This window comes from Bemisia tabaci, chromosome 2 (assembly GCF_918797505.1).
Source record: "Bemisia tabaci chromosome 2, PGI_BMITA_v3".
NCBI classification, from domain to species: domain Eukaryota; kingdom Metazoa; phylum Arthropoda; class Insecta; order Hemiptera; family Aleyrodidae; genus Bemisia; species Bemisia tabaci.
The window spans coordinates 7254359-7278077 of record NC_092794.1 but is presented as its reverse complement, the minus strand read 5'-3'; the positions used below and the strand labels follow the sequence as shown (position 1 = coordinate 7278077).

At 37.8% G+C, this 23719-nt stretch overlaps 1 protein-coding gene and 1 long non-coding RNA gene across 3 annotated transcripts in view; one reads left to right on the top strand and one right to left on the bottom strand.

Moving 5' to 3' along the window:
* The first annotated feature begins 583 nt into the window (after positions 1–583).
* LOC109032834 (fatty acyl-CoA reductase wat) lies at positions 584–21880 on the top strand. The gene is made up of 10 exons (XM_019045137.2): positions 584–1218; positions 4349–4698; positions 8899–8992; positions 9773–10021; positions 10898–11049; positions 16213–16322; positions 17538–17730; positions 18646–18897; positions 19401–19661; positions 20105–21880. The coding sequence occupies exons 2-10, from the start codon at positions 4499–4501 to the stop codon at positions 20232–20234; spliced, it is 1641 nt and encodes a 546-aa protein (XP_018900682.2). The 5' UTR covers positions 584–1218; positions 4349–4498; the 3' UTR covers positions 20235–21880.
* LOC109032836 (uncharacterized) overlaps positions 4562–23719 on the bottom strand; it is a 34911-nt gene continuing 15753 nt past the window's right edge. The window contains exons 2-3 of one of the 2 annotated variants that reach the window (XR_002008962.2): positions 8454–8596; positions 4562–4693 (exon numbers count right to left, since the gene is read on the bottom strand). This is a non-coding gene — a long non-coding RNA (uncharacterized lncRNA). Of the gene's footprint in view, positions 4740–8453; positions 8597–23719 lie in introns of both variants that reach the window. The other variant, XR_002008963.2, reaches the window with a different exon arrangement.

Sequence of the window (23719 nt, the reverse complement as noted above, 5' to 3'; positions counted from 1 at the left end):
CCACCCCCTTGCAACCCTCTCCCCCCTGTTTGAGGTGTCTGGGTCCGCCTATGCTTTCTCGGGGGAGCCTTCAGATCCCCCTTGGAAAGTTGCCTTCTTGTTCCTTTACAAAAAATATCCGGAAGTTCAGGCCTAAAAAGGACCCGTACAGTTCACAAAAACTCGAAATCGACTCATTGATTGAGTCTTTTGCGAACATTTTGGAACCGCACACGTTTAAATAGTCAAATCAAACCGGAGTTATGGCGGTTCAAAGTTCGCATTTAAAAGAATGTGATTTTGAGAGAAAAAAAAAAAACTATTTAAAACTTTGGTCAGTCGTGTTTGGGGTACGAGACTACCGGAGTATAGTGCAGATTTATGCTTTTCACGGAAAAAATAGGATAATCGCCACAACCAGCGGCTGGTCAAAAATTCGGTAGCTAACGTGCGGTAGTCGTTGCGATTACCGGGTTAGTTAAGTCCTCTACCGCGATATTTATCGTAACTACCGCACGGTAGCTGCCGCATTTTTAAGCAGCTGCTGGATGTGACGACTATCCTATTTATTTCCATGTTTTTTGACGCAAAAATGAACAGAAACGCTTATTTAAGACTCTTAAAGAATGTTCCATTGAAATCTCAAAATCCAATTATTCGACCGAACTTGACAGAAAATAATTTTACTGAAAAAGCTTCCTCTGTGGACTAAGGTCCCTTTCCCGTAGACGGTCACAATTAAGCATTCATATTATGCAATCGCGACAGAGGAGGAAAGCGTGCATCTAATTAAAAGGTCTGGACAACAATGTACACTGTCGCACATACTTTCAAGGAAAGTGAAACATTAATAGATGACTACTCCTACGTGAAACATCTTATTCATCCGATCGTTTAAATACTGTGTGCAGAGTGTGCTTTTCTACACGTAAAAAAAACCCGGAATGAATATAATCACTTTTCAATTTTAGCAGCGTTGGCCGAAGTGATGTTGATTTTAATACCTATCAGTGCATCGTTGTGTTATTTACGCGTGACATTTTTAATCACTTAGTGTTCCTCTGTTCTCTTAGAAAGCACTGAGTAGCTTGAATAGGAATATAATTCTTTCGTAACATTATTTAGTGCAGTTTTCGTTTTTAATTTTGTTTTCATCTTCGCATCCTTAGTTCGAGTAGTGTTGTGGATCCTATACACTACAAGACTGACTGGCGGTGTTGATTGCCCTGATAAACGTTGGTAAGTTCTTTTCCTGCTGCATGCCTAAAGCTGATTATTAAATAATAATTTTGCCTTTCGCATCTCAACCTACATTAATGCAAATATCGGGACTCCTTCAACCTCTGTAGTTTTTGAAAGATTCCGATAATTTTTCTCGCACTTCAGTATTCAGGAATGTAATGACCATGATTTAACACCTCTGTAGCAAATATTGAACACTCTATGATGATTAATTCTTGTTTTTTTTTTTTTTTTAATTTTCTATTCTTCTTCAATTTCCGTCACTAGAATATCGGCGAAAGCTCTGTTAGAAACATATCTTAGACCCAGATGCAAGAAAAAGAAAGGATACTGACCGATTTTTGTCACCAAATTTCAATTGGCCTTTTCGCTAATCCCACGCTTATTATCCCAGCCAAAATGACCGGATTAAAGCAAGATGATCTCCCTTGTACATGAAAAAATATTACATTTACTGCACTGGTGCACTGGTGCAGCCTCAAGTAGCACGGTGCGATGAAAATATTGAAATAAAATTGCGATTTAATGCAATACAAGTGCGATTTATTGGAATACAATTGTAATATTTTTACATTATTTGGTTAAGAAATGCTAATTTTAAAGAATCAAGAAGATGAGTTCCATGTTTTAGGAAGATACGCTATTCTCGATACACTAAAAAATTGCATCTTATTTCAATTTTATTGCAATAAATTGCAATAAGAGGTGATCCTTCAATCGGTAGATAGGCAACTTACACGACACTCCGACGCAGTAGCAATAAATTTACCATGTAATTGCAATTTATTGCAATATGTATAACTTGGGGTGTTCATACTCTTTAAAAAAAGATACTTAAACCGTAGTCAATGATTAATTACTCACGAGAGACTGTCTGATGTCAAAATTTGTTCAAGAAGGGGGGGGGGGAGTAAAAAAGTTAAAACAATCTCTAGTGATGGGTATTGACGTTGAAGAATTTCGGTTCCCATCTCCCTCTCTCAATATAATACTTGAATACGTAAGAATGAGACCGTGAATAATTTCTCTGCCGAGGTTAGGGAAAACGCCGTATGAGCCTTCAAGCGTTGCCAAATTTCCTCGGATAAAATACGAACTTTTAAAGAAACTGTTGGATATTTTCCTTTCAATTTTCAAGACAATTTTGAACACAATTTAATCTAAAATATCTACAAATTTCACGGGAAAATATGCATAACGTACCTCAAAAATACATGTTTCATCCGGGAAAATGGCAACATTTTAATGCTCATACGGCGTTTTTTCCGTTGCATGGCAGTTCTGACCTTAAGCTTGGAGTGCAGCCCGACCTTGTCTTGCATTGCGTCGCGTCGCGCCGTGACGAGGAATCGAAATGACCTGCCTTAATTTTATTCGATTTTCTTTTTAGACTTACCATGGCGACGTTCGGGCCGGCAGTGCATAAATTTTAAGTCTCGAGCGATTGCCCAGTGCTCATCCGAGCTTTGCATTCGTTTACACGTCCATTACGCTCAGAGTTGCTAAAAGAAATTTCATCGAATGAAATTTCATTAAATTTCACAAGAAATTTCATGAAATTTCTTTTTTCCCAATGAAATTTCTTTCGACCGACAAAATGTCAAAAATGCTTATTTTTTCTAACAGAATTTGTTTTTATTTTCAAAGAGAATAATATTCGTCAATTAGACCAGTTGGAGCGCGGTCTTCTCTCAGCTCTTCTCTTCTGGTCTTCTCTTACTACTCTTTCTCTTCTGGCAGTTCTGGCTCATCATGGGGAGGGGGACCAGGGACCCTAACCTCAAATTTCAAACTGTTAATTTCTGAAAAAATCAGAGACAAATGAAAAAATCATTTAAATTGTTTCAAAGATAGTTCAAGATCCCTCCCTTTTGTACCAAAAAAGAACGATATACTATTAGGGGGTACTAGGATTCTTTATAGTCAAGAAATTTGTTTTGCTCCAAATATGAAAGCTAACGTCTTACTTTATCCGTAAAATTTATTTTGGTGTTCAACCGGTACGGCTGTGTGTTCAACCAAAATTTAAGATAAAAAATTCAAAATTATGTTTTTGCTGTTTTACTCAACTTTCTGGGCATTTCTAAAGTTCCCTTTCACAGTTTACCACGTGCCTATAAATGAACTTAAGGAGATTCATAAGTTTCAAGGGTTTAATCCTGAATTCTGCGTGTTAAATGAAATTTCTTTTTATAATCTTTCGTGAAATTTCTTAACTCTGATTACGCTGCCAGTAGGCTAGACACTTTTCCACAGTAGCGATTTCCGTAGTTGGCAACACTGATCTTCCACCATTAAAACCCATGAAAAGTATCGATTTTAGGTGATGCAAGCTTTTTTGTGCGACAAATTTTCATGGTATACACGGAAAAAAAAGTGTCGGGGGATATCCCCCAAAATTGTTCTACTACCCAAATTTGTTGGATGATATGTACATTTCCAATTAATTTTGGTAGCACCGCAACTCTAGTTGGGGTAGTACCACAACATTTGGATTAGTGACTTAATTTATTGGTAAACTACCAAAATTAATTGGGATACTACTACAATTAATCTGGGTATTACCACAATTAATTGGGAATGTTGGGACAGTTGGGAGTTGGGACTCCAACATTTGGGACTTAACCCCTACCTCTTTTTTTCCGTATATTGACGAAAGGATCTGCAGAGACAGATTCCACTCGTCCTTAATCCCTGAATATTTGAAAGTCTTGAGCATGGATACGTGCACTAGCCCAGACCCGATGTTCATTCAAGGTTGCAGAATAATCAAATGGATTAAAGACCTCAAATAACTTAAAAAAGAGGATGTAGGGAAGAGAGGACTTAATGGTTAACACTGGGACAGTAGGGGTCTAAAATTAGGTCCCATACTTGACACAGGCGGATTCAGCAAAGTGACAGCATTTTCTTTTCTCCATTTAAATCTATGGAAATGCATCGATTCTTGAAGGGGCTAGGTGCTCCGACAAGAATCGATTATTTATCATAGGTTTAAATTCAGGCAATCCGGTGCTGCCAAATTGCTGGATCCACCGCTGATACTTGACGTCATTAATTGATGATCCATTCCAATCTCATTTACCTTTTTTAAAGTAATAAGGGATTTGCCTTCTCTTACTTAAAGGTGATTCCCGCTTCGAGTGGTCTATCGAATCTTCCCTCTCATGATCGGGCCATCACGGTTAATGTTTCTGTTGAAGCCGAGGACTTGGACTCAATATTAACGGGAGCTGAATGCGGAATCAAATCAGAGGGGACACAATCGGCGCGAGACATGGTCTACTGCTTCCCGGACGTCATCGAACGGATCTGCAAAAATGGCGACGAAGAAGAACCCGAAGAGTTGTTCCCTCCGCCGGAGCGAGCTTGCGCCTCTGCGCCGTCCGTCATACAGAAGTTCTATGAGGGCACCAGTGTCTTCGTCACAGGCGGCACTGGATTTGTCGGCATGGCGCTTGTCGAGAAACTCCTCAGGTTCGTTCAAATTAGATTTTGTGCATGAGCAGAGGTGGATCCTGCAATTTGGCAACATCCGATTGCCTCCATTTAAACCTATGTTAAATAATTGATTCTTGTCGGAGCACCTAGAGTCCCTTTATACTGAGAGTCAAGACAATTTGAATCCATTTCTGATTGGTTCCCGTATTTTAGGCCTCCACAATGTCACAAACGGGAATAAAGATTACATTTTCACCAACTGCAAAGATTATAATCTGGAATGGACCAGGGAATTACGGGTTCGGCAAGGAACAAACGGAATGAGAGGAGGAACGGAGAAAGGCATTTGAGAATGGGCCGATCAACGATTACGAAAAACGTTCAATTTCTGTAATCTTTATTCCGGTTTGTGACATCCATGAGCCGAATTGTCTTGACTCTCAGTATAAAGAGACTCTAGGAGCACCAGCACCTGGCCCCTCAAATGAACATATTTCTATCAAACAGAACTATGTGAAGGTGAGAAACATGGAGTGTGATCTAGAAAGCTGGATGAGAAACAATGTGGTCAGTGGGCGTGATTCCTTTCGAAGAATTGGAAAAGCGGGATTTTAAATTCAGCAAAGAGAAGTATGTGCCAACTGAATGCGGGATATATGAGCCGCGGGCATGGCACGAGGACGTTGTGGACAGGGCTCATGAGTTAAAGCGCACTACGAGGAGCCGCATCCATTTCCGTTGACGTCACTGGCGCTTTATTACTCTCATTCACTCATACGGCCAGAGAACTAAAGAGCACACCCCATATTTCTCACCTGCACATAAATCTATATGATAGAAATACGTCCAAATAATGGATACATTTCCATAGCTTTAAATGGAGAAAAGGCAATGTTGCCGGTTTGCTGGATCCGCCAATGTGCATTAGGCAAAACGGAGGGCTTTAATCTGAACTGTGTAGGTAAAGGAGGACATGTCAATGATGACTAAACTCCTCTGCGGGTTGATCATTGAAACTCCCGATAGATAAAGAAGATAATGATCAAATATTATGTGGTTGAGAACATTAATTAATCAACAGAGGCGGATCAAGCAATTTGGCAACACCGAATTCCCTCCGTTTAAACCTACCGTTAAATAACCGATTCTTGTTGGAGCACCTGGCCCCTCCAAGAATCGATACATTTCCACAGGTTTAAATGGTGGGAAACAATGTTGCCAATTTGCTGGATCCACCAATGTTAATTAATAAAAGCGGAATAGCCATATCGACAGCGTAAGTCTGCAATCACGTATCTCGTTTGCGGTGTCTGAAATACTCCGCCTCTATGTTCTTTTTTAATAAAGGAGAGCAAATTGACATCATTCCTCCAAGTTTTTGCAGAATTTTCTTCGCACAGAGAAGAAAAATCACGGCAGTTTTAAAGAATTCCCCGATAAAAATTGGCGGTAGAATCTGTGTTCCAAAATACCATATACCCAAAGCCGGCTGTAATATTTCCAATAGATTCTGTAGCCGGCTGTACAATTTCTTATAGTCTTTTATAGCCGATGGCGATTAAGCAACAGCCAGACGATAAACGTTACTAAACGTTACTAATTACGGATACTAGGACTTAGTTAGTTTTTGGACAACCGCTCTCTTTTTGTGCCGTAGTATCTTGATTTATTTTGCGAGGAAAGCTCCGTACTTTTGAAGGATGACTGTCATTCTTAATATGTTAGAGCGCCTTCAATTTCTTATGATACTGTGCAATACCTCCGGTGTAAAATAGTTGCTTCAGACGCCGTGGCACGCTGCGGCGCGGCGGGCGGGCAGAGAACGCGAAACGGGCATTGGCGCCTACAAACCTAACAGGGATACTTCACGCATTGCGCAATGCGTGAAGTATCCCTGTTAGGTTTGTAGGCGCCAGTGCGTCGCCGCTTCGCTTTGTGTTAGGCTCTAATATTTAATCTTGCGGAGTCAGCGTTTTTCAACTCATGATTTTAAAATGTTTGCACATCCTGTATGGATTATTCTTAATTTAATTGATGAAAAAAAAATATTTGCTACCTCTGCAAACCTCTGCTTTTCGAGACCTTTAAAATACCAATGGAGATGTTGCATGTGTGAGGAATTTGCGATTTGACTGTTGATTCTTCTGTAAAAGTTCGCGAGAAACACGATGGTGCTAGTAGTTTTCTCTGAAATCATCTCCCAAGCTCAAAAACAGCTCTCAAGTTGAGGCCAAAATGGAGGGGATATCCCACGCTATCCTGAGAGTCCACTTCTACATCAAAACAAACTCTCCATACAAAGATAGGGAGCAAATACATTAGCACTGATGTTTTCAATTTTGGAGTCCCCAAATAAAGTGGCAGCCCTGTTAATGTATTTGCTCCCAATCTTTGCATGGAGAGTTTGTTTTGATGTAGAAGTGGACTCTCAGGATAGCGTAGGATATACCCTCCATTTTGGCCTTAACTTGAGAGCTTTTTTTGAGCTTGGGAATAGATTTCAGAGAAAACCAGTGGCACCATCGTGTTTCTCGCGAACTGTTACCCAAGAATCAACAGTCAAATCGCAAATTCCTCACACCTGCAACATCTCCATTTTGCAAAGAACGAAGGATTGGTTCAATAAAGTCCGGGATATCTAGAAAATTTTGCCTCTGCTTTTCGAGACCTTTTATAATACCAATTATTGATGAAGTGAATCTTCAAGTGATGGCGGAAAAGAAAGTTAAGAGCAAAGGGAAAGGGTATATCTCCTGCTTTTTCTCTATTAGTTTAAATTCGCTGGATTAGGTAGATAAACAGGAAAAAAAGGAGAATGAAGAAAAACTTCTTGAGCGATTGGTTTTACGAGCGAATTAAAGGGAATAGTTTCTTCCGAGGAAATCATTTTAAAAGTCTCAGGTTAAGTAACCTTTGAAATTAATGGGAGAGAATATAAATTGAGGAGCTCATTGAAATATCGACGTATAAATAATCAGATTGGCTTGCCTTTGGTGCGCAGAATCTTGTTTCAAGAGCTCTCTTTGACGCAAGGACACGCTTCGCATTCTAACGAAACTTCTCCCGTAAAGAAGCGGATATTTCTCGGGCAAATTAGCCTTTATCAGTCCAAGCGCACTAAATCTTCGGAATACATTAACGAAGAAATATTTACTGTCCGAGAAGGAGCGTATTTTTATAATTTTTTGTCGTATTTCAATAACATTAATTTAATTTTGAAAACACCACAATAAAAACAAACGGGGAAGTTCTAATTATGGTAAAGCGCTCAGCTGTTTTCAATGTAGGCGCGTTTTTAAGTTTCCCGAAAAAGATGAGCAACGATGAGTGAAAGAATTCGCTCACCAAAATTTCAACTATCAATTTTTAGAAAACTAATTACAGAAAAACGATTATCGTCATCCGCTCTTTGATATCAGATGCTTTAAATAAAGGTATTATAGATTAGCTGTGAAAGGTTGGCGACAAGGGGTGGAGGAGGAGATCAGAAGGTGCCAATTGCCTGATGATCTCTGGGAGGATAGGGGGCAATGGCGATTGGGCGTCGCAGAGCGCGAGGCGGCGCTATAAAAGCGACTTTATGTATGTATTATAGATTAATCTATTGAAAATTTCTTTCTTTCCATTCCTTTTCCTTCTCATGGTAAAAACCAATTAACATCCAATCCTCAGTGTGGATGTACAGTTATTGTCACACTGTCACATTGTTAAATTTCAAAAAATTGCAACCGCTTAGTAAATACAAAAATAAAATCTCAAAAACTTTGCAAAATTTTTGCTCGGATCCTTACCCCTTCTTAGGATGTCTTTTCGTCATTCCTTCACATCAAATGCATAAGTAGTAGGCTTTTCATTGGCACGCGGAAATTGACACCAGTCTTCAAAGTAATGCATATCGCGATTTCAAAATTACAACGTTGCCGATTTTCTCTTGCTGAAATAATAATTTTTGAAAAAAATTATGAAAATCGTCAATTGCAATGGTTAAAATCGTCAGACCACATTATGCGAGGAAAATTCTCCTGAAATTTTAAATTACCAAGCATTGCCATAAAAGGATTGAAATTTCACGTGTTTAATTGATTCGTAGGACGATTAAAAGCTGCCTCTGAGAGGTTTAAAGGCCCGGAATATTCTTAATCAATTCTAACTATGTCTGTTGGCGTAAATTTCATCACACTTTCTTGTAAAACATTACGGTAGAATTGATCTAATCAGATTGACTTAATTTTTCAGGTCATGTCCAGGCATTAAAAACATATTCCTCCTCGTAAGAGCGTTTAAAGGAAAGTCTGCTGAGGAAAGGGCGAAAGAAATGTTCTCAAATCCGGTGAGTGCATAACCAACAAAATCCACGCACAGATGAATCTAAAGTAGAAGATGGAATGAAATCAAATTTGCCCAAAAAGTGAAGAGTATCTTATGAAATGCTGTTTAAAAGAGTATAAAAATTTTGTACCTGTGCTTTTATTCACTTGAGTACGTCTCCTATGACTACATTACCAAGGTGTATTTAATGTGTTTTTTGTCATTCAGTGAATCAGCCCTATCGCCAGTGTATGTCTATGACCAAAATGCAAAACTACGTATCTCCATAGCTACGTTTTAAAAGTTTCACTCATATTTTATTGTTTTGAAAAAAAAAAAAAAAAAAAAATAACTGCATAGCTTGAAATTTATACAGAATATTCTTCTAACTTATATGGAAGAAAAATCAAGGAAGTTTTTAAGAAATTACGTTGCCTAGTTTCCCGAAGAAAAAACAAAGTATGACAGGAAGTCAACAACGTTGCAAGCGGAGATACATCGTTCCGAACTTTGGCACTTTTGTGAAAAGATGAAAGTGCTCTATTATGACTGAAAAATGTTTCTTTGATTACTCCAAACATTACCTACTATCAATAATACCCACCCTTTTTTGATCACACGTTAGTTACGTCGATCTGAATTAATACAAGGAAAGGAGAAAAATAAATAAATAAAAAAAGTGAGTAAAAGAGTTTTGGCACAGCTATTGGTAGATTTCTGGTGATTTGATTTCTGAGAGGGGCTGTGCGCGCTCACAGTAAGATGAATGTTCAATTAGTTTCAGGAAACTATTATGTTTTAGTTGTTTGGACCGCTGCTGTCACATCATCCAAAAATCATCGAGAAGGTGATAGTGGTGCCGGGAGATGTGGGGAAAGATGGCTTGGGAATCAGTCCCTCTGACATGAAATTACTTAAAGATGAAGTGAACATTATTTTCAACGTGGCCGCAACCGTCCGATTTGATGAGCCGATCAAGGAGGCATTTTATATAAACGTGATCAGCCTGAAAACTATTTTAGCTTTGGCTAAATCTATGTCAAATTTGAAGGTAATACTTTCACTATACATAATTTCATGACTAACATTTTTACAGTGTCGAGTTTCTCGTTTTTCCCTATTCCCCTTGTAAATAAAGAGCGCACAAAAACACGGTATATATGAATGTGAAAAAAAGGTTTATCTGTTGCTTCATTGCTCGGAAAAGAAATTCACCCCAAAAAAATTTTCAAAGCGTGAATTGAATTCTGAATCAACCAGAATATTTCATCAAGAGCATTATGAAATTAGTAGATATGTATTCAAAGCAACCTTACAAGTGACGTGATATCAATAAGCGATCTATTGTGATACGATGCACTCTCTTTGGCACAGATGTGATCCAAATAAAATTTAAACATTTTTTCTCTTACATTTGAATCGTACAAAAAGGAAAATAAGGTTGTAATCCCGGAAAAAAATAATTCAGATAAAATTTTGGTCACCTGTCAATAGGTTTTCTGAATGAGCTCGAAAGTTTGAAACTTTCCACGGTAACATCAATAGTAAGTTTGAAAATCTTATGATAGGTACATCTATTATTTATTTATTTTTCATTGTTGATTCATCGTAATTTTCAACTGGAAACATCGATGGTTATCAAACGAACGGTAAAAATGTCTCTATTTTCAATTTAATAAATCTACTTGGAATAGTTGGAGATGTTAAAAGTTTATTCTCAAACTCTCTTCGCTACCCCCGTGTAATTTTTAAAAAAAATTCTAGATTACCCATTTCACGCTCTAAGTCAGGCATCAATACATGCCAAACTCCTACAAATTAGATTTTAGTGCTATCATGAACCTCCTAAACCAAATTGTATGTATGAATTTTTTTATTAGTTCCCTCCAGAATGGTTAATTCCTCTCTTTTTTCTGTTTAATCTCAGGCTTTTGTTCATACCTCAACGGCTTTCAGCCATTGTCACCACTCTTCCCGACTTATCCAAGAAAAATTCTACCCAACTCCATATACGGAATCTCAAATTGAGACTCTTCTAAATTCGACTGACGATTACACCGTTGGTTGCCTTTCTAGACTGTAAGTTATTACCACGAATTTTTTTCGCCCTATTTTTAAACTCCAAACTGGTTCAAACACTGCGGTATACAAATTATACTAATATAAATAAAACTGGTACTGAACAACGCTCAGCACCATACTGTATTGCGACGATAAAACGCCGTATGAACATTCACGCATTGCCGGATTTCGTATGATCATCACATATCAGAAAATGTCAGTACATATCTGCTTGAATTTCTAGATAAATTTACAAGGAAAATTTTCTGAAAAATTTGAAGAATAAAACTCATAGTTACCCAGAATATTCTTGTTCAATCAGAGAAAATTTGATAACGTCGGAATGTTTATACGTCATTTTTACTTGGCACAGCATGGTCAGCATTATCAGCTTAGATGGCGCATGCTATGATCTCAGAAATCTCCCAAAACGCCTTCCGAAATTGTGATACCTCCTAGCGGTACTCCAACGTTCGAATAGTTGCATTACGCAAAAAGAAATTGTTATTTTTGGCTCATTTTAGAAACAACTTATGTAACATGATAGTTTCCCATGTGTAGATTTGTGATTTTGTAAATGAGCCAGGAGCAATGATTATTTTTGCCATCATGCATGCCAATTTCAACGCCTCCCGATTAATCATCACCGGAGATTCAACGATGATTCTTTTTCTTCCACTTCTTCTTCTTCTTCTTCTTTTCTTTTTCTTCACGCGACTTTTGTCCTCTTCACTCTGTTTTTGCTCCGGTGTTTCGGTTTGAACCTTGAAAATCTAAAATTAAGTTTAACAAACTTCGAAACCATCATATCGCCTGCCTGAAGGACTATAAAAAGCGCCAGTATTTCAACTTCTCGGGAGTCATCCCCCCCCCCTCCCAAAAAAAAGAAACAAAAAAAAGATTTTTGACGGCTGGTTAATAATCTTAGATGAGGTTGAATTTTTGCACATAGGCGTGAAGTACGCTCAATGAGTGTTAAAGATAACGATTGTTTTTACCAAGAAAATTGAGGCTCGTGATCTTTGTGTTTGGTTCTGAATCCTTAGAATGGAACATGACCAAAAGGCAAAAGAAAAAGTCGTAAAAATGTATCTTCACATCGTAAAACTTGGCGCCTGTAATACTTTTTCCTAGACATTGCGCCTGTGGAACGCATTTTCTTCAATTTAAGTACAGTTCTTCCAAGAAATAAATAATTTTCATTAAATAAAAAGTATTTCCCTCAGATTTAACAGTATGTGAGAAAATTCTAGACGCTCGAGAACTCAATTTCAGTAAAAATCGTGGAAAATATACTTGGCAAGGGACAATGTGAGAGGTAGCAGAGGATGCGGAAAGATTCACAGCCTCAAATCAAACACGAAGTCCTTTGATTTTCTTTAACTCCATCAAGGATCTGAGGTTATGCCGCGGTGCATAATGAGAGAGAAAGATTTGGAAGAGATTACTGCAAAATAATATTTCGTTCTTTGCAGTGACTTCTCACTCCCCTTTTCATGGTAGAAGGAATGCGCCTTGAGCAAGATTCATTCGTAGTGATACAAGATTAGTCATTTATTCAATTTGTTTCAAATGAACATTTCCCTGGAGTTTTTATTATTGTTTTATTTATTCATTTTTCTAACGAAGACTTATATCTCAATGAAGAAAGGTATACTTGAAAGAATATCTGGCGTCTTATTTGACAATATACATACTTTAAAGGGGATATGGGATAATATTATAAAGTATACAGATATGCTTGATTCACTTAGCATTCAGGCTCGTTCTATCTGATTTTGCATGCGGACCATACTGCCGACGTCGGGTTTGTTTAATTCACCCTTGACACGTCTTCGATAACGATTGTTTCAATGTTTTTAAAATCAAATACAAATCATTCAATTACGCAAGGCATGTTGCATGCATGCTGCCTTGTCACAATTGGACTACATTTTGCATTTGGGAGTTACATTTTTTGGCTTACCCGTAAAAACACTTATGTGCATTGGAAAACTAATACTACATGTGTTGTTCCTTAGCTGAGCCAAAAATTATAGTTCCTGATTGCAAAATGCAGTCCACTTAAAAGAGGGTTACTTTGAATCCATCCAACGTCTCACCGAATAGGTGATAATGTATAGTTATGTATGATACAATGAAGTAGAAATATGGTTGGTAGAGTGCTTTGGGTTCATTGTATTTGAAGTTAACTGTGATGAATTAATGTTCAACACCGGATGTGTGTAATCCGAAGTAAAACTGTACTCGGCGGAATATTGAATATATATTTTTTTTTACTTATGTTTCGTCTAGTCATATAATTTGTGCAGACGGTTAGAATTTTAAGAGGAATATTTAATATATTGAAATAAAAGTGTCAATTTCAATAGTTCTTTAACGCGATCTCTCTAAAGTACCCCCACCCTCTCCTAAAATATTAAAACCCCTCAAAATCACGTGAAATGACCCACGTGATGAGTATCCGCGGTCAGGTATGATGCGGGTACAGATGTCACCATCGGTCATTAACGTCTCTTCTGCGTAATAATAAGATATAATATGAGAAAAAATAGTTTCAACCCGTAGATGCACAAACCAGATCGAATTGACCAGAGGCATGCAAAAAAAAAAACGTGCCCCGCAGGTAATTTAGGATCGGTCGGGTACATACGATAGAGTGGAGCATTGCGAGTTCACGCCTCTCGCCATCGCGCCTTCAATTTTGCAGATGCCACACGGACATCCATCAAGTACGAATAGTTGTATCTCTGCGCCGTCGTCAACGCGCGTCCTTTTCCTCGCTCTGTTTTCGTATTGTGTGGGTTCCGTTTGTCTTATTCGGATCGGGGGCTTGGAGGACAGGGCACATGAGTGCTGTTTTTGCTATTTCGAGGAATACGTGTTCAAAGTTTTATAATTTCATGGAGCCTTATAGCGGAAAGGAAGTTAAAAATCACCTTCTAATGCTTTAAAGTTGGATTTAAGTTGTGAATGTTTCACTGAATATACTTTCAAACCAAACTTAGTTGAGTGTATGAATATCTCAATTGTCTCAAAAGCTGCACTTATGCGCCTTGTCCTCCTAGCCCTTCAATTGCATTTTCTACCCTTCAAATATCGACAAAAAATGGTGAAAAAGAAAGAGGAGGAGGGAAAAAACTTCCTGCATTTTTTTTTAATTGATGCAAACTAATTTTTAAACAGTATTTTCTTACCTCATTGCACATTTATTTTTACGTTTAATTAAAAAGCATATGTTCTGTCGATATATTAAAAAAAAAATCGCTCAATGTAAACAATTGCCCGTTTCAGTGTTTACCAGGTGTAACTCAGGGAAAGTAACAGTATACCTGGTTATAAGACTTATCGTTTTTCAGAACATCGTTAAATGACATTACAGGCATTGCTATCGATTCTTCGGTATCTATTTTATTTTATCCTTCGGAACACAATATTGTCATTGTCATTTTAAACGGCGCGCACACTGAACCGAGTCATTAGAAGAAGTCAGACAACATCTGGAAACATTGAAAGCTCATGTTCTCGAAAATATGATAAAAGAAGGTTTAAGAGTGGCTTCGTTGGTTTTTTCGTAAAATCTTCTCTTAGAAAAAAAACGAAATAAACATAAAAATTTGAACCTTTAGCCAAAGATTTCATATCCGACCTCTTCTCTTGGTTCGTTCCACTGTGTGGTGAGACATTCATACCCGGAAAAAAAAGCACGAGGTTGTTGGATAATAAGGACATTTCCAAATAATTATGGTAGTACCCCAATAAATTAGGTAACTAACTCGAATGTTGCGGTACTACCACAATTAATTAGAAATGTCATATCATCTAACAAATTGGGGTAGTACCACAATTTTAGGGGATAACCCCTGACACTTTTTTCCGTGATACGTTAATGATGAGATTTCCATCGTTTCTCCGGTACTATTAATGTCATATAGAAGTCGTCGCTCAGGTGAGCGTACCAAAACGGCAAAATTTTTATGAAAACACTGAAATAATGTAACTCCTGGACGTAACTAATTTACAGTGTTTTCCGCTGAGCGCATTCGCCATGTCCTAAACTTTTAAAATCTTCTCTCCTGGTGGAGACAAATGCATGTGCAATTTTGGCGTGGTGCCACTCTGCTTCTAGCAGTCCTAGCAACGTGATTTCAAGCTCGATAAACTACAAATTAACCAGTTGGCAACAGAGTTGAATCATTCCTTCGCAGTACAACGTGTTTAAACTACCTTGACTTGGACACGAAAAAGCAGAATTGCTGCCCTAAAGTGGGGCAAAACGAAAGCACATATAAGTCAGGAATAACTTGGCCAGGAATTTATATCGGAGGTGCCATCTTTCAGTCCACTAAAAATTAGTGAGGGATGCGGCATTGTACTTAAGTGTAGGTTAAATCGGTAGAAACAGCATAGAAGAGGTGCTAAAGTTTGATGATGAAACTACCGAATCTCGGATTTAGATTGTGGTGTTCACAAATTTCAGCTCTTATTTTATTTTTGTGAAGAGAATACCTATTAATTTTTTTTTTTTTTTTTTTTTTTTTTTTTTTTCACGAAATCTTGGAGAATATATTGTCAGAAAAACATAAAAAACTCAAACGAAATCTTGTACAAAAATAATGACTAGGCCCTTTATAGTGAAGTAATATACAAAACGCTGCACGCACAGGATGGGTGAGATATCAGATAATGCGTAATGTAACGATAACGAGTGACTCTTGTCTGATTTTCAAAGTAATTTTTGCTCTGATGTCTTCAGAGATTTTTATGAATTGGCGTCTGAGAAAGAAAGCTCCCAGCAGAAAACTTTCACGCTGTTCTTTCGTTAGTTCATCAGCTTCAGTTATTTCTGTCATGCCTTATAGATGACAACCCTTCGTTAATAGATCTACTTCAATTTTTGGAGACGTTTGTAATTTTAGTGATGGAAGGGAGGGGAGATCGAGCAAAAGAAAGTTATCAGGGAATAGGGATAAAGATTGAAGAGGTATAAAAAACCATCAATTTATGTATACGTATGTCTCTACTCATTTCTTTCCATCATGGTGTATTATGGTCTCAAATATAAGTTATATAAGAAATTACTAATTTGTCATTTTTTCAAAAAATACAAGTGGCACTCTGCACTGGTTTTTTTTTTCTTTCAAATTTCATCACATAAATATATTTTTGAACTGTTGGCAGAATTCTCGGTAGTATTCCTAACGCATACGCACTAACCAAGGCTATGGGCGAGGAGGTAGCTCAAAAGGAAATGTCAGAACTGCCAATTGCTATTTACAGACCATCGATTGGTAAGATATGAACCGTCGCTGTTACATGTCAGTAGTATGAAAAAAATAAATTAATTAAATTCCAAATTGTTGTAAAAAAGGAAAAGGAATCAATATGATGCATTAAATAACATAATCCTTGAGAAATAAATCGACCAGGCTCAAAATTTTGCAAGCGGACGGAACATTTGCCGCACGTCTTCTTTGCAGTGTTTCGCATTAATGATAACTGAAGCACGAGAAAAAATTCGATAATCAACTCTAAAAAAAGAAGTGATTAAATATAGTAATTAGATAGATTTAAACTAAATACGCTCAACTACATAAGGAGTTATGCCTTATTTCCGCTTAAATTTATTTTTTCAAAACAAGGAAGCGTTTAAAATTCTTTTTGAATTTTTTTTAGTTTATCGTATTTTTTATTATACATATGAGGGAAATCTACAAAGATTTTAAAAGCATTCTGTTACTTCGTCACCTTTGAAAAAATTAAAAATGAGAGGAAGATAGGCTATTAAACGTGGTTAGGCTGATCCTGATCAAATCCTCGCCCCTTTGACTTGAGGGCAAATCTCACACGTATTTCCACATGAACCCTGATTTACTTATAAATCCATGATTTCTGAGGCTCATACGGAAATCGAAATAGGTCCCCGAGTCAGAGGAGCGATGAAATCCGTCCCATTAATATTGATCAGATGTCAAATTTGAAAGAAAATACCGATTTCTTCGTTTTAAGGTTGGACTAAATTTTACGATATGGAACCACTATCTCTTGTTCATTTCAAGAACAGTACATGTGCTATAAGTTTCCCGACCCAGAAAATCCAGAAATATTCATATTCTATCCTACCGTGGTAAGGAGAAACGTCGTATGAACATTCGAGAATTGCTAAAGTTCCTCCGGTAAAATGCTGAATTTTGAAGAGAGTCATGAATATTTTCTCTTGGAATTTTCAGATAGTTTGGATTTGATTGTGAATAAAATTCTTCGAAAAGTTGAGGAAAAACGCTCACAGATTTCCCTTAAAATTTATATATTATCAAAGGAAATTTCGCAGCGTTTAAAGGCTCATACGACGTTCTTCCTGGGCACAGCAGTGTAGCAAACTGAAGTCCATGTAACCCTTTCATTGCTGTGCTAGAAATCCTGACGCTCAGTCTCGTAAATAAAAATGCGCTTTGCATTTTTTTGTTCAAATTTTTTTTATGAATTTTAGCTGTGTATTTTTCCAGTTATGAATTCGAATAAAGAGCCGCTTCGAGGGTGGAATTGCTCATTCCAAGGTGCCGGTGCATTGTTCCTGGGGATCGGGCTCGGCATTCTGCGAGCTATTTACGTGAACGCAACAAAACAAGCAGAGATCGTTCCGGTCGACAAATGTGCAAGCGCGCTCGTCGCAATTCCTTGGCATCTCCATGAATCACGGTGAAAAAAACATTCATAAAATACCTTCCGCAGTAGAGTAGCTATTACATTAGATCGATGTTAAGCTGGGAGCATTCTAAAATTTTTCAATTGTAATCAACGACCACAATGAACCGAAGACCCTTTACGCCATTAAAAATCACCATTCAAATCAGATTTACTCATGAAAATATTATGAAAAATTGTTATATTTAACTACATATCGACGGTGTAAGTCGGCAATCACATAACTCGGTTTGCGACGTCGCAGACTTCCTGTTATACTTTATTTTTTAAACGGATAACTACTCGACAGCACCTCTTAAAAAGGCCGTGATTTTTTTTTCTCGGTGCGAAGAAAATTCTACAAAAACTTCAAGGAATGATGTCAATTTGTTCTCCTTCAAAAAAATAACATAGAGGCGGAGATTTTCAGACACCGCAAACGAGTTATGTGATAGCCGACTTACACCGTCGATATGATTCTTTAAATTTGCACCTGAAATGAATGGAAAATCAATAAATAAGGGCCTTGGAGAATAAATGGGATAAGTGCAGTTTTTGCTAAAATTTCAACATTATATAGAGCTCCGTGGCAGTGATAGGGAAGTTCAAACTAACTGTTTGATACATTAATGGGTTTTGAGGATTGAATTTCTCCTAGGATATATATAGCAACTAGTTTCAGCTGAAATCACTTATTTCTGCTTTCAAAAACTGCACATATCCCACTTGGTCTCTTTGCCCCTTAAAAATGAAGTTTTTTATAGCAGCAACAATGATTCTTATGGATGAATCTTTATGGAAGTGAGGCACAACCAAATAATTACAATTTACCATCAGTGTTCAACCTTTAACCTATCAAATCTCTACTCATTTATTTCAACCTACATGTGATTTATTTGATTTTTTCTTCTTATATTTTTGTACCACAAGAAAAAAGAAAGGAAACCTGACTCCGATTTACAATCACGTCAATAATCGATTTCCAGTGACTTGGGGACAGACGTATTCTTACCTGCTCTATCATATACGCTCACAGAAACTGGCTTCGAAGTTTCAAGTTTGGGTCATGCGCACTTCCTTTGAAAGCAATCGTTTTCTATACAACTTAAAATTCTTCCTCTATCATCTCCTACCGCTCCCCTTTTTAACAATGGTTGAGAGATTGCAAAACCAGCCTGCTAGGTGAGTATTTTGTGCATTAAATTTTGAACCTCTTAAATAAATTTATTTTTCTCTCTAGCGGTCAATTTTTCTCAATAACGATAATTATTCACAATTTCTTGTTATGAGTGGTATTCCTACTTGCACTACTACCCTAGTAAAAGTGAGTCAGCTTGACGTCGAACTTTGGAACAGAGTTATGGGGAAAATTTTGGAGAAAAATCCTCAAATTCGATGAGCTGCAGCGTCGAAAAAAAAGCATTTTCAAAAAAAAAATTTACAAAACAAAAAAGTCTTACTTTGACCCAAAAAATCGATCCTTGAAGACTGGCGAATTACCCTTAGGGCACCTTGTATATCAGATACACAACTTTATCAATTTTGAGAACAATACAATAAAAGAATTTTGAAAAAATAATAGCAGTTATTTACACAACTTCTCCACACTCACAATTCTATAATCTAAAAACTTTATTTTTCAATGTTTTCATTCATAATTTTTTCATTTTAACACTCCTCTGCAGGTTGCATAAAATTTATTTGAAAATGGCACTCCTGGGAAACGTGCTCAGTGATTTTACGCAAAATAACTGGAACTTTGAGGACTCTAATATCCAGCGTCTCTGGGCCAGCATGTCAGTTCCGGATCGGCACCTTTTTGACCTAGAAATATCCAACAACCTGGACTGGTTCACCTACTTCTCGTGCATTAGTAAGGGTTACGGACTTTACGTAATGAAGGAGACGTGGACGGATCTCGAACGCTCAAGAAAAAAGTTCCACACGTAAGTTTTTACCATACTTCATCAGTGGCGTAGCGTTTTTTTCGATATATATCGATTAATATGCCAATTAAACCTATGGAAAAGTATCGATAAACAGGGTGTTCGTAGCGAACACCTAAATAATCGATTCTTTACTATAGCTTCAAATAGGGAAATATCGATAATCGATTATTCGAGCTTCGCCACTAACGTTACAATGGAAAAAACTTGGAGAACATTTAATTGCCATTCAAGAATTTCCTCGAGAAAATTTTAATTGCTTTGCAAACAAACATTATATCTGAATCAAAGGGAAACTCTATTGAGCGTTTTCTGCGAGAAAATTCTAGTTTTTCTTTCTCTTGAATCAAATACTGTTCCTTTCAAAACAACGTAATATGTAAGTGTTGTGTCACAGTCAACGTGAACGATGAGAACCGTCAATCTGCTCTGTTCTGTTTCAGGATTTTAATGTTGGATAAAATGCTGCAATTTTTTATCAAAGCAATCACAATCTATCTTGTGTATTTTGCTGGAGCTCTACTCTACAGGCGGTTCAATCACGCTCTAGCCGGAGTTTGGATTCAGAATTAGTTAACCAGCTAGATTACATTGAGTTACCTCAGCTCTCAGTCTTATAAAATTTGAAAAGTATTCCGAAATAATTCATGAAGACAGTGTTATAGCTGGATAGCGTCAAGAAAATTAGTCAACGTCTACATTGAGAATTTTGAGAAGGACCTACGTGCAAAAATCGATGGCTAAAGTGCGAAGCCACGTATCTTAATTGTGGTGTTTCAAAATGTCCGATCCTATTTTATTTTTTCGAGGAGAAATAAGCCGTTTTTATAGCTTGAAATGTTTACAGGATGTTCTGCTAACGGAGAAGGAAAATTGTACCACTTATTGAAAATAGGAACCACTCTTTCTGGTTCATTTTAGAAACAACATTTATGCCGTTAATTTTCCTTTGCAGAAATGTGCTTTTATGGAAAAGCCAGAAATAGAGGTTCCCCATTGCAAAATGTAGTCTAATTAAGGAAGCTTCCGACGAAATTACGTTGACTCGTCTTTCAAGGAAACCATGAAGTATCACAAAAAGTCTCCAACATCACAAACGGAGGCAGTGGCGGATCCAGGAAGGGGGAGGGGGGAATGTTAGCCCCCCTCCCCTCGGGCCAAAACAGGAAAAAAGAGAGAAGGAAGAAGGGCGAAAGGGGGGAAGGGGGGAAGGGGGAAGGAAAAAAGTGCTCCCAAAAATTTACAGAAAGAAATGGTTTCAAGACAGAACTATATACCGAAAGTTTATCAAACCAAAGGTTACTTAACACCGCAGAAATAAATACCAAGTCCATGTACTAAAATTAAATTACCTTGAGAGAGGTATTATTCGTCAATTTTCAACTTTTACATTACGTACAAAATCTATATGCTAAAACTGCTTAAAATTCAATCTGGGAGGGCCTATTTTTTTTAAAAGTTTCTGGGCCTTCAGCATCAGCAAATGGCCCCCCTGCGACTCACCCTGGATCCGCCACTGAGCGGTGGTACGTGGTTTTGTTCTTCAGCAATCAAAATGTGGGACTGTTCACGTGTATGTTCCATCGGAATTGGGACAGTTTGAGCTTCACCGGGATTTTCAGGGATGCCGAAATCGGGGTGCACTCATTGCAAAAACCATCTTAAAAGGCTCCATTAAACTCAATAGCCACTTTGGCCGCTTTTTAATCTCAAACCCTTTACGGTTAAATGTAACCCAAATTCGTCCACCCAAAGGAGCAGGGTTCCATCCGAAAATGTATCAATTTAGATGTAACTGGATGACTTAAAACTACTCATTTGAAACTCATGTATAATGTTTTTTCAACCAGCGAGGCAGCTAATTTTTTTAACAATGATCAATAAAACATTCCTATCTTATTTTTCAAAATTACCGTGTTTTTTTGTGCTCTCTATTTTCCTTATATTCGCCTCTGAATTCAAAGTTCCCAGTGTAAGTGGATCAACTTTACGTACTATGAGATGTCTTCTTTCGGCTGTTCGTCCCTATAGGTAATTAAAAAAATATCCCTTACAGCTTTGCGCAGCCACCGATTTTGGAGGGTTTAGTCTTATGCGAGCAGTTTAATTAATTGACTTTATTGCGGTCACGAGCTAACTTTAACAAGGCAATTTGTATGTGCACCCTGTCGCCGCTTAAGAATGAAAATGACACGCAGGCTAAAAGAGTGGCAGTAATGAGTGGGGTAGGAGGGGGGAGGGTGGAGCAAGTGGAATCATTCAGCCGTTAAACCCCGTATCAAGGATACCACGGTGTGCGGTGTGCGGTGTAGCAGTACGTACGGAGAGAGAGAGAAAAGAGAGAGAGAGGTTTCGGGGTTTGTGGTCCAGAGCGCCGGATGTCAACTCGACCAGGAAGAAAAATCAACATGCTAAGCTTTACCTCTCGAATTGTTTGAGGTAGCGTCGATGATGAAATAATCACGCTCAGACAAATACTAAAGTTCTCATGCTGCTGTGCTGAGTAAAAACGTTCGAGTGTTGATAAATTTCCTCCCAGAAATATTTATTTTTGAAGGAATTTATGAATATTTTTCCTTGAAATCTTCAGACTTTTCAGATCAAATTACAAACTCAATCCTCCGAAAAATCCGAAAGAGATATTTTCACCTGTTTACACCAGCATACTCAACATGCTTCATATTCGGATCTTTTTAGCTGAACATTAAGAATCAAGCATATAAAAACAAAATCATTTCGATTATTTTAGAATTCTGTGACCAGCGCATCTGACCAATTGAATGAAAACGTATGAAACTCATCTTGTTACCTTCCGGCCAAAGTATCACAAGCACCATGCGTCGTTTCAAAATTTTCGCCGATATTTTATTTTATCGTCACCTCCTTGGTAAAAATTGGCGATAGGAGCTGCGTTTCAAAATACCATAGGAGTTCTTATAGCCGACTGAAGAAGGCGATAGAAAATCATATAACTGGCTGTAGAAAGTGGAAAATATCATACGGCCGGGCTACACGAAGCGATAAAAAATTATACAGCCGGGCTATAGTTCCTATCGCCGGACTTTACACTTTATCGCCTGGCTGTTGCTTTTTTGCCATCGGCTATGAAAGGCTATAAGAAATTGTGTAGAAATTCGTGTGCTTTTTAAATCCTAAAGTTTGTACGGAATTTTCTTAATAATTACAAAACGCACATTATATTTTCCTTTACTACATATTTTTTTTCATCAATTAAAACGAGAATAATCCATACAAAGTGTGCGAACATTTCAAAGTCATGAGTTGAAAAACGCTGACTCCACGAGATTAAATATTAGAGCCTAACACAAAGCATAGTAGCGGCGCACTGGCGCCTACAAACCTAACAGGGATACTTCACGCATTCCGCAATGCGTGAAGTATCCCTGTTAGGTTTGTAGGCGCCCATGCGCGTTTCGCGCTGGCTGCCCGCCTGCCGCGCCGCGCCGCAGCGTACCATGGCGCTTGAAGCAGCTATTTCAAACCAGAGGTATTGCACAGTATCATACGAAATTAGGAATATAGGAAACATATTAGGAATGGCAGGCATCCTTCAAAAGTACGGAGCTTTCCTCGCAAAATAAATCAAGATACTACGGCCAAAAAAGAGAGCGGTAGTCCAAAAACTCACTAAGACCTAGCATCCGTAATTAGTAACTTTTAGCATACACTTTATCGCCAGGCTGTTGCTTAATCGCTATCGGCTATAAAAAGCTATAAGAAATTGTGCTGCCGGCTATAGAGGCTATTGGGAATCTTACAGCCGGCTGTAGGTCTATGGTATTTTGGAACACAGATTCTACTGCCAATTTTTACCAGGGCTTCCAGCCAAAGTATCACAAGCGCCATGCGACGTTCCAAAATTTCCGCCGCCATTTTATTTTTTCACAGAGAAATTGTTGGTTGAATCTGCCTGAAAATTTCACTGAACTTTATCGGCAGCATTAAGAAAGCTCAGTAAAACTTTCGAACAGCCTTGTTGAACGATTTCTCTGTAACCTTCAGATGAGAAGTTTTCTGGTGCCTTTTCCTTCCTTCCC

Excerpts from the sequence above, each read along its gene's own strand:
- LOC109032834 (XM_019045137.2), top strand. The coding sequence starts at position 4,499 with ATGGTCTACTGCTTCCCGGACGTCATCGAACGGATCTGCAAAAATGGC. Across the intron at positions 11,050-16,212 it reads GTTGGTTGCCTTTCTAGACT|AATTCTCGGTAGTATTCCTA; the intron begins GTAAGTTATTAC and ends AACTGTTGGCAG. Across the intron at positions 19,662-20,104 it reads TCAAGAAAAAAGTTCCACAC|GATTTTAATGTTGGATAAAA; the intron begins GTAAGTTTTTAC and ends GTTCTGTTTCAG.